General features: G+C 46.8%; 1 protein-coding gene across 2 annotated transcripts in view; it reads left to right on the top strand.

The window, feature by feature from the left end:
• The window catches only part of WIPF1 (WAS/WASL interacting protein family member 1), an 87,973-nt gene that overhangs the window by 71,475 nt on the left and 1,485 nt on the right, over positions 1-15,013 (top strand). Inside the window, exons 3-7 of one of the 2 annotated variants that reach the window (XM_060257240.1) lie at positions 3,753-3,882; positions 4,145-4,357; positions 7,938-8,714; positions 11,177-11,401; positions 13,647-13,760. In XM_060257240.1, the coding sequence (XP_060113223.1) occupies positions 3,753-3,882; positions 4,145-4,357; positions 7,938-8,714; positions 11,177-11,401; positions 13,647-13,760 (1,459 nt within the window). The remainder of the gene's footprint in view (positions 1-3,752; positions 3,883-4,144; positions 4,358-7,937; positions 8,715-11,176; positions 11,402-13,646; positions 13,761-15,013) is intronic. The other variant, XM_060257241.1, reaches the window with a different exon arrangement.

Raw genomic sequence — 15,013 nt, 5'->3', positions numbered from 1 at the left:
TCTCCACTCCCAGATGTCCTAGCCTCTGAGAGGGAAGAAGATTGCTCTTCTCCAGATTCACCACAAAGCCGTGATTGTGCAACATGTTCACCGTCCGGTGAATGTCTCTCTGGCATTGTTGGAATGACCCCCCCTTCACCAGAATGTCGACCAGGTAAGGGAACAGGGCCACGCCCTGTAGTCTCAGCTCCGCCACCAGGGTCACCAGGACCTTTGTAAAGACCCGGGGTGATAGATTTCAGGCCGAACGGTAATGCCCGATATTGAAAATGTTTCCCCCCGTAGGAGAAGCGTAGGAACTTCCTGTGTGATTCCCGAATGGGCACATGTAAGTAGGCCTCTGATAAGTCCAAAGAAGCCAGAAAATCCTGAGGCTGAATGGTTAGTAACACTGACCGAAGGGTCTCCATTTTGAAGTGCTTTGTTGGAACAAACTTGTTGAGCCACTTCAGATCCAGGATGGTTCTGAACTCCCGTTCTTTTTTGGGACTAAAAATATTATGGAGTAAACTCCTAAACCCTGTTGGGATATTGGAACGGGTTCCACTGCTCCTATATCCACCAAATGTTGAATGGCCACCAGCATAGCTTTGTGAGCCACCAAGTCTCTTTTCCGTGGAACCCAACGAAAGTGGTTGGGAGGGGGGGAAAGGAACTCTATGGCATAGCCATGTTCCACTACCTCTAGAACCTGGTTCCAGATGCCTACGAATGAGGAAAGGCGACCCCCTATTCTCCCTGTTACCTGGTGAAGGGAGTAGTCATTGAGATCCCCCTTTTTTGGAAGAGGGTTTGGAACTCTGATCTGACTTTCCGGAGTAAAAGGGTTTGGAATCACGCCCTTTCTGTTGCCACTTTCCTCTGAAGGAACGAAAGGAACCTGATCTGGGCTGCTTCTTGGAGTCCCGAAAGGAAGGAAAGGGCTTTCGCTGTTTTGGTTCTTTACCCTTGGAGGGTAGGGCTTTCTTCTTATCTTTGTTTTCAATAAGGTACCTCTCTAGGCCCTCCCCAAACAGCAAGGTTCCTTTAAAAGGTACTGCTACGACCCTAGCCTGGGCTGCAGTATCAACCTCCCAATTTCGCAGTCAAATGTTGCGTCTAGCCGCCACGCCACAAGCCATGGCTCTGGCCGCTAGTTGCATGGTGTCCAAAGAACTGTCTGCCACAAAGGCAGCAGATAGGGCAATCTTTTTAAGCTCATCCTTAAATTCCTTGGGAGCTCCACTGTCAGCTGCTGCCAAGTTGTTGGACCACGTGCACATTGCTCTGGCGAACAATGATGACGTTGTGGCCGCTTTAATAACCCATGATGTCGTCTCAAACTCTTTGCGTAAAGCCTGCTCAATTCTCCTATCACATGGATCCCTGGGTAAACCATCAGCATCCATGGGTAGGACCGAATTGGAAATTAGACTAGTCACAGGATCATCAACCATTGGCAATTTTAGCCTCTTAGTGGCCTGTGGAATAAGAGAATATAGTTTAGGGATGACCTTTTGGTTGGCCTTAGGTTTGGCCGGCCGTTCCCACTCTGCCTTTACCAGAGCAAAAAAGGCCTCCGGTAAAGGAACTCCAGTTTGGGCACTGCTCAGCTTTGGCATCATTTCCCCTGAACCTGTAGGAAGGTCAGGGTCCAACTCCTCATCCTCTTTAGGTGTGGCCACAAAATTAAGGGTTCTCAAAACCTTGGGGAGCAATTTGGAGTAGTATTCAAAGGGGAAAGGTCTAGACTGCACCGTGTCGGGTTTTCCTCATCTGATAGTTCACCTTCCTCTTTATCAGACTGCAAGTCAGAGTCCTCCGACTCTTCAGCAGAACTCAGGAGAGGTGAATCCAGACCCATGTGGACCTTGCTCTTAGAACGCCCCAGAGTATCACTAGGACTGGGGTCTCTGCCCCTTTTCCTTCCCTCTTGCCTCGTCAGAGGAGAAGGGGAGTGCCCCAACTCTTTTAACATTTCCCTTTTGAGCCATTGGAGAAGGTTGGTTTTGGCATCCTCCCCTGAAAGGTCTGGATTCTGAGCCTCTTGTTGAGGTGTCAGGGTTCCTGATAGAAGAGGCAAGTCAAACTCACTCGGGGAGTTGTTCTGGGAATTAGCTGCCATTTTGATTCACCACAGGTCCCTATAAGGGAAGTGAGAGGAAGACACTAGTAAAAAAGGGCGGGAAAACTCTTAAAATGGAGGGTAGCAGTTTAAAATGCGCCCTCTAGTTGAGCTAGTAGCACCATACCAGTCAAAAAACCTTAGAGGTGCCCATAATCAAGCTCCCCCGACTGCCAAGCATGAAAGGCTAGTCAGTTCAGGGTCCCAGCCAGCGATCAGCGTGCCAAAGCAAAAGATCCCTTTTTTTTCAGGCTCTAAATCGCCCGCGCAGATCCTCCCCGCCGCGGGACGACTTACCGCTGCCACAGAAACGCTGGCTTTTTTCTCTCCGCTCCGTTCCACTCGCGCCTGGGTGGAAACGGAGCTTCAAAGGGCCTCCTCGCCTCAGCTGTGTGCCGCGTCGCCGCAGGGTCTACTCATGAGTAGCCCTGCGCGTTTGCCCTCCTGCTGGGTTTGTTGGGGCTAACCCCTACGCTCCCAGCCTGCAGCGCCTTTTTAAAAGGTCAGTAAATCTTCTTTCTTTTCGGATCTTCTGCGCTTCTATAGGAGCGCTCGCGAAGAACCCGTCCTGCTCATGCAGGGCCGGGAAAAAAACTGGCGGGAGCTGGGAGGTATAGGCCACTCCCCCCCTTCGGATCATTTAGAAGACCCGACCCTGTGAAGAGGAGGAGGAGCCTATACCCAGTAGTCGGACCGACCCACTGTCCAGACCACCGGAGAAAAGGAGTCTATGTAAACAAACTGTGTGATTTTTTCTAAAACAGCAGACAATTCAAAGCCAACTGTTCGGCAGCTCTTGTTTTTCACTGCTCCCAGACTACGTTTTCTGTTTCCAGGATGTACACCATCAGTGGCAGCTCAAGCCATTTTGCCATCTGAGGTGACAGTCCTAGTTGCCATTGTGACAACCCCCCAATGATTCTTTGCTGCTATTGCCCTTACTCAAATCTAGAAGAAACAGACTCAGCTGCTGCCCTGACCCCTGCTGCTCCCACTGCTACTCAAGAGTCAAATTCCAGGGGGGGGGGTGGATTAGCACTGAGACCATGATGTCACTTCTGCTGCAAAACTGGCAGGATGAAAGCGGAAGAACCCCCGCTGGGACATGGGGATTGGCAAACCTAGAATTTATAATGGCTGGTGGGGTCATTGGAAAATAAGTAGAAGAGAAATATCTGGTGTTTCCACCACCAATTAACAACTGCATTGCACATTACATAACTATCTTTTGGAAAGAGTGTTAAGGTCACAAGCCAAGAAAGTCCTTTAGGCATGTGGAACAAGGCTTTGCTTCCTCAGCAGTGATTTTTCCATGGCAGCCATAAGGAGGAAGCATAAGTATGGAAAACAGCTTTCCACATAAGGTGGGTAGTGAACATCAAATAAATGAAATGTCAGTAATTTCCAAAAAATAAAAAAGCTTTCAAGAATCTTGTATTCTCTTAAATTGTAATATATGCTTGCTAAGGTTAGAACCAGGGCTTTTTTGTGGCAGGAAATCCTTTGCATATTAGGCCACACACCCCTGATGTAGCCAATCCTCCTGGAGCTTGCATTAGGCCCTGTACTAAGAGCCCTGTAAGATATTTTGAGATTTCAGTACTCCTGTCCTGGCTGTCCCTAATCTTTAAGTTTTGTTATTTTGCAGGCCAACACAGAGAAGCCTGCTTTAACAAGATCAGAGCAAGCAGGGAGAAATGCTCTTCTGTCAGATATTAACAAAGGAAAAAAACTCAAAAAGGCCGTTACCAATGATAGAAGTGCCCCAGTTATTGAGAGTAAGTATATTTGACTCACTTAATGGGCTAGAAACACAAAAGAATTTCTGCATGGCTAACTGGGAAACTTTGATGTTGGGGATTTTGTTTTTAGGATTCTGAATTGAGTCCACATATGCAAAGACTGTAATACCGCTTGTGTATTTTGTCAGGCAACCCTTAAGGGGTGGCCTTAACAATTAAAGGTGTGTATGAGTGACCTACGAGTTGTATTGTTGGTTAACATTCATTGTCTTCCTCCCTCTCTCTTCTGTAACTGCAGAGCCTAAAGGAAGTGGCGGCGGGAACTGCACTGGCTTTAGTAGCAGCGGCGGTGGTGGTGGCAGTAGTAGCTACAGTGGAGGTGGTGGCAGTAGTAGCTACGGTGGAGGTGGTGGCAGTAGTAACTACGGCGGAGGTGGACCACCTGGTTTAGGAGGCCTGTTCCAGGCAGGGATGCCAAAACTTAGGTCTACATCAAACAGGGATAATAATGGTAAGAAGAGTGTGATCAAGATGTATTCTGTGAAAAATGGAACATTGCACTCGTTGACCAAAGAACTAAGATAGGAAAATATGCCCACCCCTCATGCAAATCAGTCTCTTTTTTGCCAGTAACAAGGCTATAGATTATTCCTGGATTCCATTAGCATGCCAGGAGGAACGTTCTATTATTATGTTTTAGGGGGAATTGACCTGGGACTTGAAGTTGCCACCTCATGGGTCCCACACTAAGTCCCCTAGTTCTATTTCCCTGTTCACTATCATTAGTACCCTAGGTTCAGATGGTGGGCTTGAATCTGCATTAGAGCAGCTAGATTCAAGTCCAGTAGTCCCCTGGACACCGACACAAGTTTTGGTGTAAAAGCTGTCAAGAAGGAGTTTTGACTATTGAAAGCTTTTAGCCCCCAAGTCTTGTTGGTCTCTAAGGTGCTGGTGCACCCAGACCTAGTCATGAGTACCCCACAATTTCCTGGCTCTCATATTTATTTGGAAGAAAGCGCCTCAATAGCATTAGCCGAGAAGCAATACATGGCATCGCTTCTCAGTTTACTTATTTAAAATATGTATTTCCTGCTTTCCCCCCAGTCAGCAGGACTGGAACTGGCTTACATCAAATTTAAAAACACTACTAACTCACATCAACATGCATTCTAATAGAAGGAAGCAAGGGTGGAATTCTAGCAGGAGGTCCTTTGCGTATTAGGCCACACCTCCCTGATGTAGCCAATCCTTCAAGAGCTTACCAGGCTCTTTTTTGTAAGCTCTTGGAGAATTGGCTATATCAGGGAGGTGTGGCCTAATATGCAAAGGAGCTCCTGCTGGAATTCCAACCCTGGAAGGAAGCAAAGCACAATTTCCACTCAGGCTAATTGGAAAGAAACTGGTTTACAGAGCCTCCAAAAATCCATGCATGTATCCTTAGGTGAGCACAACAGACCAGTCATCAGCAATTCAGTGTTTATGCTCTTCCTGTGTGGGATTCAGAGATACCAAGCCTGAGCTCTATTTCACTTTGAAGGTGTTCTACAGAGAGGGAAGGAAAGAGGATCACCCTGAATTCCTAGGAGGAGGAGCAGGATCAAAAAGTGATCAGGAGATCACCATTTTGAGTTGTATCTTGCTTCGGTACTGTTCTCCCCACCCACAATTCCTCCACCAGCTCCTATTTTGCCATCTTTAGTTTCACCATAATTGTATCCTGCTTTCATGGTGCTCAGTAGGTCAGACCTAGGATTATCCTACTTGATCTTAAAAATGATCCAAACAATTTTCCAAAGTCACTGACCTACAGTGCTGAGCACCAAACTACACATTATTATTTAGTTACTTCATTTATGCCCTACATTTCCTCCCCAAATGGAGACCCCAAAATGGCTTATATCATCTTTCTTTCCTTTATTTTATATCTGCACAACAACCCTGTGAGGTAACTTAGGCTGAGTACATAATTGGCCCACAGTCACCCAGAGAGCTTGCAAGGCGGAGTAGGAACTTTAATAGGGGTCTTCTGGATTCTAGTCTGACGCTCTATGATGCTGGTAATGGTATGCTGTACAGCATTACATGTCTACTGTAGAACAAAGTAGGAGTCACGTGCACCTTTAAGACCAACAAAGTTTTATTCAGAATGTAAATTTTCATGTGCTCCAAGCACACTTCATCAGACCCCTTGTGCTTGGAGCACACGAAAGCTTACGTTCTGAATAAAACTCCGTTGGTCTTAAAGGTGCACCTGACTGTTCTACTGCTTCAGACCAACTCAGCTTCCCCCTTGGATATGTCTAATGTAGTACATTGCTAGTGTGGTAATAATCTATGCTACATAATACTACATTATGCTGCACAATGTTTTTTTTAACAAGCTAGTTCTGGATTCCCTGACTCACTTTCCCTGCAGCTCCATTTAATAAGTGGTGGTATCACAGAAGGGTTTGAAGACTTGGCCTCCATACCTCTAAAAATCTCGAAGCTTTTAAATTCTTGTTTTTTTACTTGGCCTGTGACTATAAATAAACTGAACTGATTAGGGTTTGTAGAGTCTTTCGGGATCAAGTGCCGTGTTCTACTGGAGAAAGTTTTCCTTCCAGACGTTTCGTTCTCAGCTGCGGAGAACATCCTCATTGCAATGCACAGCAGCCAAGAAGGTCTGAGCGCCTGCTCCGGCTGCAACGCCACTGAGGATGTTCTCTGCAGCTGGGAACGAAACGTCTGGAAAGAAAACTTTCTCCAGTAGAACACGGCACTTGATCCCGAAAGACTCTACAAACCCTAATGATGTTACCAGCCGTGAAAACCTGAAATCTTTGAAAACTGAACTGAACTTTAAAAATCCCTTGCCTTAGGGAAAGGAACATATAAGCTGGGGCATTTACACGGGTGTTTTGTGCCCTGTAAGACTGCCGTATGTGATCTTGTGTACATGCATGTCCTGTTTTGGAGCTGCTATGTTGAAAAAAAGTAATGTTGACCCTGAGTAGGGATTTAAATCCAGGTTCCCCAGGTGGGAGTCCCAACAAACAGATCCCTGATCCAATCCATATTGGTTTTATATGGGTCAGGGAAAGTGTGCAAATTCCCACTGTAAGTACTGTGAGATGCTAATGGGAACATGTGTTCCTTACATACAATTATTTCGGGGGGAAGGTGGATCGTGGAATCAAATATGTTTGAAGCACTTGTGTACCTTTTTAAGCCACAATATGCGTTCCGTCCCATGAGCCCCTTTGGTTTCCAGCATCATTTATGTGCCATGAATAGGCTGAAGCATGTAACTCTGTTTAAGAATTCTCTGTAATTAAGGGCAGATCAGGGGCATTCCTAGTTGGTGGCATCCGCTGCTACTTCTAAGCTTGGAGTCTTGTGAGTAAAAATTCTACTTCATGAGCTACTGGCATTAAAGTTATGAGCTACTGACTAAATTCGTTTGTTCTGGGGCCATCCTTCCTGAGCGAAGACAAAAATGTGTGAGTTGGAGGCTAAAAAACTGAGCTAGCTCACACTGACTCAGCTTAGAGGGAACACTGGTGGCATCTACTATAAGAACTTGAATTTAGGAGTGGAATTAAAACATGTGAGGTGATCTTTTCAGCCCTATGTTGATGCAACAAAGTCTGAGAGCTGGTATTATCTGTTGTGTCAGAGGCTATTTGTGGATCCCCTCTTAATCTCCTAGCATTTAACATGCCACAGCTTCTCTGAAAGACTTCCTCTTTCTGTAGTGATAGACACCAAATCCTCCCTGCTGCGTAAGTCCTACCTGTTTTTGCAGCAGGTTAGCTGGTAATTGGTAATTGTTTATGAACCAGGTAATTGTTTATGAACTTGTGTGATGGAAAAAAATAAAGGCGCTAAAATGGAAGAAAACAGAGGGTGGATTGTGTGCACACACTGAAAATCCTAGCTGATCACCCTTTTGTGGGTCTCCAGATCCCAGTCTTTCTCTAGTTGCTTAGATTGACACATATGTTTGTACAATTCTGCAAGCATCTGCAGTAGTTCCCAGTTCATTACAAATAGGTGTTTCAGTATCATTTTTCCCTCTGTGTGACGAACCATCTTCTTTGCATTTTCAGACTCTCCAGGAGGCAGAGCTCCAGTTTTTCCACCAGGAGGAAGAGCGACATCGGCAAAGCCCTTTTCACCCTCGAGTGGTGTAGGGAGGTTTCCAGGGCCTTCTCTCGGGCAAAGAACTGCCACACCAGAGCCACAGAGAAACCGAATGCCGCCCCCAAGACCTGATGCTGGTTTTAAGCCTGACACGGGCGCCCCTCCTGTGCCAAATACACCAAGGCCAGTCCCATCAAGTCTTTCAAATCTGTACAACAGAGGAGCCCCTCCAGTGCCAGCAACATCCAGGCAAGCCAGCTTAGGGCTTACGCCACCACCTTTCCCAGGAAACAGAAACCTAGCATTCGGAGGAAATGTTCGTCAGCCATCGTCAGTTAGTTCTCCCTTTTCAAACCGGCCGCCTCTTCCTCCTGCACCAGGCAGGGCAGCAGAAGATAAGCCACCTCCACCACCACCTCCAGCGACAAACAGGCCTCCTCTCAACAGAGAACCTTCCTTGCCGCCTCCGCCACCTCAGAACAGCAAGCCCCCTGTACCTTCCACACCTCGGCCTTCTTTTGCCTCACAGGCTCCGCCTCCCCCTCCTCCAAGTAGGCCAGGCCCGCTTGCGGTTCCACCAACAGCCAGTGGAAATGATGAAATGCCACGACTTCCTCAAAGGAACCTCTCTCTAGCATCTCCTTCGCCACCAAGCTTGCCGGGCTCCGGTCGCTCAGGACCCCTTCCGCCCCCGCCAAATGAGAGGCCTCCTCCTCCTGTGAGAGACCCGCCCAGTAGATCAGGTAAGGCTTCGTTTTGTTTGTTTGTTTGATTTATGAATTGCCTATTCCCTACCAGTGTAGGGCTTCTAGCTATGTGCAACCATTAAAAACAAAATTAAAAGCAAAAACAAAAACAAAAACAAAAAAAAGACAGCTTTTTCAGATGACAGCTATTTCAGATGGCATCTATAGCAGCGCCCGCCTCAAGGCCTCACTGAATCTCTATATTTTAGTCTCTTCGGGGTATTTTTACTTGTTTCTTTTGATGGGACCACAGCAGCTTTGTTTATTCTTTACACAAAATATATAGGCTCACGAGAACTTTAACTTAAACCACAGATTTATTGTAACAAAAAGTCTTAAACTGGGGATATGGGAGATATTTACACAGGCTTATATGTTGTTCAGTTGTTTCAAGCTTACAATCACTTTTTCTTTCTTGGATCTTTCACAGTTACACGGTTCACAGTTTCCCTTCAACTCACTCTCCACCTCTAGCCAAGGTCTGGCCTCTTGGGATTGATGTGTCTAGTCTCACCCCTCGACTGGAGTCTCTCCTCTCAGCCCTTCTTGGTGTCTCAGACCCACATCCACTCCCTCAACTACCTCACTAGATCTTTAGAGTAGTTTCCTGGTGTCTGTGACCATTCCGGTCTTAACTGACTCACACACACACAGCCCTCTTGGCTGGTTTGGTCAAGCTGGCAGTCTCTGGAAGACTTCCCCGTCTCCGTCTCCAGCTTCTTCACAGGATCAGCTGTCCTCTCAGCCTCTACCAGGCCCGAACTGACCCTTTCAGTCTCTGTCAGACTTCACCACTGACAGACTTCTCTGACAGGCCTCCACTCTGTCAGACATCAACTGACTGAACTCCTGCCTCCGCAGTTTCTCTCACTCAACTAACTTTTTCCCTCCCTGAGAGCTCTGAGCACTTTGCCCCCACCCTCAGGTCACCTGACGCAGGCCCTGTGCGTCTTCAGTTTTTGATTAACCCATTGCTTTCCGTCACAGCATCAGACATTACTTTACTGCTCTGGACTGTGTCTTCTCCCTTCTCTCATCAGACATTACTGCTCTGGACTGTGTCCCTGACTTGCAGGTGGGTGTAAAGAGCGACGACGCAAAAATGGAGAAAACAAAGAAGAGGGTGCTGGTTATGATGGAACCATTGCTGTCCCCAACTGGCAGAACATCTCTGCCTTGCAAGCCCTGTGGAATTGCATTGTCCCACTAGGGCCCTGGTGGTGTTTGGTAGAGAGTTCCACCAGTTCAGAGCCAGGGCAAAAAAAGTCCTGGCTCTGGTTGAGGACAGCCGGATATCTTTAGAGCCAGGGACCACCAGTAGATTGTTCTCAGCAGAGCATAACACTCTCCCAGGGAGGTACCAGAGGAGGCAGTCCTGAAGATACACATTCATTCATTCATTCATTCATTCATTCATTCATTCAGTAAAAACACCATTTAAGTGAACTGATGTGGTGGCATCACGTAATGGTTTGAAAACTTGGGTCTCAGCTCATACCTTTAAAAGTTCCGTCTATCGACTGGCCTTGTGCTGTTTAGGGGAAGGAACATATAAGCTGGGGCATCTACACTGGTGTTCTGCCAGGCTTTTTTTTGTAGCAGAAACTCCTTTGCATATAAGGCCACGTATCCCCCGATGCAGCCAATCCTCCAAGAGCTTACAGGGCTCTTAGTACACAGCCTACTGTAGGCTCTGGGAGGATTAGCTACATCAGGGGTGTGTGGTCTACTATGCAAAGGAGTACCTGCTCCAAAAAAATTCCTGGTGTTTTGTGTCCTGTAAGACTGCCCTATGTGATTTTGTGTACATGCATGCAGATACCCACTGTGTAGGCAAAGGAAACCACACAGCTGCAATGAGAGGGTCACTTCCCATGTTGGATTTTAAAATCTACAAACTGGGACTGATGTCACATTTCTCATGAGGCACACATATAATTATCAGGGTGCTAAGTAACACCCAGAAACGAGATCTAGATGTAGTAGGTGCTAAAAAAAGATAGGGAATTTTCCCCTAGGAGCAAAATCTTCAACTCTTCTCCTTTTATTTCCTCATCTGTTTTCAGTAAGTACTTGTATGGGAGACCTCCTTGAAATACCAGAGCTGGGATGGCAGGGCAGGCTTTATTCAGCCACCTCTCTGATTATCTTCCAGGCCACTGGTAGAGGTCAGTCACCAGAGGTCGCCATGACTTTCAGGTGCACACACACAAATGAATGCACATAAAATGCAAAAAAAACAAAAAAAACCTGTGTAGGGGATCCATTCCCAGATATAGTTGTGATTCCAACTTCCTCCCTATAAAACCCTCTTGTTTGCCTAGTGCTCAAAAGCAGAGAGGGAGAGAGAGAGAGAGAGGCTCAGTGCTGCAAATAAAATGAGGCTCAATGCTGCAAATAAAAATGGCATGTTGTGCTAAAATGTAATTTGCTGATGTTCTTGCATCTCTGTGCTACAGGACCCCTTCCTCCCCCACCACCACCAATCAGCAGAAATGGTAGCACTTCACGGGCGTTGCCAGCTACTCCGCAGTTACCCTCCCGAGGAGTGTTTGATAAACTCCGAAGTGGGCCAGTGCCACCGCCACCTCCTGACAGGACTGGGGGTGGAGCTCCCCCTCCCCCTCCGCCTCCCCCTCCATCGTCAGCTCTCCGAAATGGCTTCCAAGATTCTTCATACGATGGTGAGTAGCGGTTGCTCTGAAAAAGAGAAGAACAAATGGAGATAATCTACTTTCTGGGGATATCCACTTAAATAAATTAGACTGCACAGGAATTTGAATCCAGTAGCGCTCAAGAGACCAACAACATTTCCGGGGTATGAGCTTTTGACAATTAAAACTCCATTCGTCATATGCTGTATTTGACAAGAGAGATTTTGATTCTTTGGGAGGGAGAGTTTTTTTGTGTTTTTAATATGCATATGTGTGTGTGCAGCTGGAAGTCATGGCAACCTCTGGTGACTGACCCCTGCTGGGGGCATGGAGGATATTCAAGGAAGTGGCTGAATAAAGCCTGCCTCCTATCATCCTGACTCCTGATCAGGCCCATAGCCAGGATTTTAAAAGTTTTAAAAAAGGTAGTCCCCTGTGCAAGCACCAGTCGTTTCCGACACTGGGGTGACGTCGCATCACAACGTTTTCACGGGAGACTTTTTACAGGGTGGTTTGTCATTGCCTTCCCCAGTCATCTGCACTTTCCCCCCAACAAGCTGGGTACTCCTTTTACCAACCTCCGAAGGATGGAAGGCTGAGTCAACCTTCCCTCCCCTGGCCACCGCCACCATGACTCAGGGCACCTGACCTTCCTTCCCACCCACCCCCACCACTTCAATGCCCTTTAAATGGCATGGGAGGGGCACCACAGCTCCTGGGTACCCCTTCCATGTAATTTAAATCATAGAGGAAGGGCAGCCCCCCCACCAGCCTCTCAGCTTTCACCACCCCGTGTTGGTGGCAGGGGGAGGGGGAAGGTTGGAGGCACCCGAGTTGGGGCACCCAACAGGAAGTCAGGGGGCAGGGCTACCACAAACCCCCCTGTAGCTACAGGCCTGCTCCTGGTATTCCAAAGAGGTCTCTCCCATCCAAGTACTTGGCAGAGTCAACCCTGCTTAGCTCCCATGATCTGACGAGATCGGACTTGCCTGGGCTATCCAGGTCAAGGCAAAGAGATTTTTGGCTCTTGAAAAATCTTGTCAGTCTCTGAGGTGGTTCTGGACTTAAATCTGCAGGTTCTAATGCAGACCAACATGCCTGCCCTCTGAGTCTGCACAGCAACTGTAATTTTGGAATGAAGGCTGTGAGCTTTTATCATGCCCTATTAGCACAACAATTACAGCATTTTCTGAGCTGTATTTCTTAATCCTTGTGCATGAATTCTTTAGAACAAGGGTGGCCAAACTTGCTTAATGTAAGAGCCACATAACGTCAGGTGTTTGAGAGCTGCAAGACTTGAATGTCAGGTGTTAACACGTGGAATTCAGTGCTACAGGAGTTGGTGGCAGGTGGCTACAAACATAGACAGCTTCAGTAAGCAATTGGATAAGCAGAGGTGCATCAGTGGCTATTAGCCACAGCGTATTGATGGAACTCTGTCTGGGGCAGTGATGCTCTGTATTCTTGGTGCTTGGGGGGTGGGGTGGGCAACAGTGGAAGGTCTTCTAGTGTCCTGGCCCCACTGATGGATCTCTTGATGGCACCTGGGGTTTTTTTGGCCACTGTGTGACACAGAGCATTGGAATGGATGGACTATCGGCCTGATCCAACATGGCTTCTCTTATGTTCTTATGGAAAAAAACTTCCTGTGTTCCTTCTACCAGAACTGGCACTACAGGAATCCCTGGCCTCTGAATCATGTCCAATTCCAATCATGCCCAATATTTCCAACACTGGATCCATGAAAAGGTTCTCTTTTTTTTGCAAAGGGTAGGTGAATGGGTTTAAGATGGGTATGGAAGACATGCAAGAGTCATTGCAGTTAGATGTGTTGTAACAATATGAAAAATACAGTTAGATGGTGACTAATTGCATCACGTTTTCCAAGGGAATCATTTAAGAGCAACCCTATTCTGATTGGGAGGGTCCACAGACAGGGGTGGAATTCTAGCAGGAGCTCCTTTGCATATTAGGCCACACACCCTGATGTATCCAATCCTCCAAGAGCTTACAGAAAACAGCATTGTAAGCTCTTGGAGGATTGGCTACATCAGGTGTGTGTGGCCTAATATGAAGATGAGATGCTAGAATTCCACCCCTCTCCACAGATAAGATGAATGTCTGCAAGAAAAGTTTAAAAATATAACTAAAAATTGGTTTATAAGCTGTATAATCTGAAACTTCAGGGGAGGCTTCCTGAGATCAAGGTGGCATATGACATCTGTAATGGGAAATTACAGACAACTTTTAGAAAAGCTTCTTGTTTTTTACACAGATGAGTGGGAGAGCCGGTTTTCCTTCCATCCTCTATCTGACTTGCCCCCTCCAGAACCATATGTGCCCATGAACAAGAACTACCCCAGTAAACTGGCAAGGAATGACAACAGAAGTAAGTAGCCAAGCTTTCAAGATCTGATGAGATCAGGCTAGTCCTAACCCTCTCCATGAGGATTTTAAAAACACACCATGTTTTGTAATGCTTCCAAAGCCAGCCCTCTCTGTCTATGGAGGCCCACTTACCACCACTGCCAGATCTGCCTTTTCCCATCAAGTCAGGCAGCTGGTCCCATATCTCACCCCCTGTGACCTGGCCACAGTGACCCATGCAATAGTCACTTCCAGGCTAGATTACTGCAACTCTGTCTACGTGGGGCTGCCCTTGGCCTGCTCTGGAAACTCCAGCTGGTGCACAGTGCTGCTGCACAGATGTTGACGTTGTCACCTGTACGGGCACAGATCCATCCTGTGCTGCGTGAACTGCACTGGCTACCTATTGAATACCAGCTCTGGTTCAAGGTGCTGGTAGTTACCTTTAAAGCCCTATATGGCCAAGGGCCAACATACCTTTGGGACCACCTCTCCTCATATGAGCCCCGCAGGTCTTTACAATCAATGTCCCAACAACTTTTTACTGTTGTAGGATCTGATGGCCCCGGACCGATAGGTCTGCCTGTTACATTTAGTTTTGAATTCCGTCTGTAATTTTACCTGTTTATAATTTTAAATTGATTTTAACTGTTTGATTGTCCGACCTTCTGATGTAACCCGCCCTGAGCTTGCTTTGCAGGTAGGGAGAGCTATAAGCGGAACAAAATAAGTAAATAAGCCGTTTCACCGGCACTCATATTGATACAGGAAAAATGATTGTATAGGCTACAATGCTGTGTTGAAGTTTTAGAACATTAGCTGTGCAGTCCAAAACAGAATTATACCCTCCTAAACCAATTTTCTTCAACAGATATAACTCTTTTTAGGATTATACTGTAGCTTTTACGAGTTCTAACAATATGCTAGACATGCTATTAATGTAAAGCGTATCACAGTGGCTTATAACTAATAATGGTCCCTGGGAGATCTTGGGCTACTCACACTCTCTCAGCCTAACCTACTTCATAGGGTTGCCCTTGTGTGGATAAAATGGAGGAAGGGTAGGGCTTTTTTCATAGCAGGAACTCCTTTGAATATTAGGCCATACACCCCTGATGTAGCCAATCCTCCTGGAGCTTACAGTAGGCCCTGTACTATGAGTCCTGTAAGCTTTCGGAGGATTGGCTACATATGAGGGTGTGGCGTAATATGCAAAGGAGTTCCTGCTACAAAAAAAGCCCTGAGGGAGATAGAAACATGTTGTAACCCACTCTC

Source organism: Heteronotia binoei, chromosome 16 (assembly GCF_032191835.1).
Source record: "Heteronotia binoei isolate CCM8104 ecotype False Entrance Well chromosome 16, APGP_CSIRO_Hbin_v1, whole genome shotgun sequence".
Lineage (NCBI taxonomy): Eukaryota > Metazoa > Chordata > Lepidosauria > Squamata > Gekkonidae > Heteronotia > Heteronotia binoei.
The sequence above is the reverse complement of the archived record's forward strand: the minus strand, read 5'-3'. Positions and strand labels throughout refer to the sequence as shown.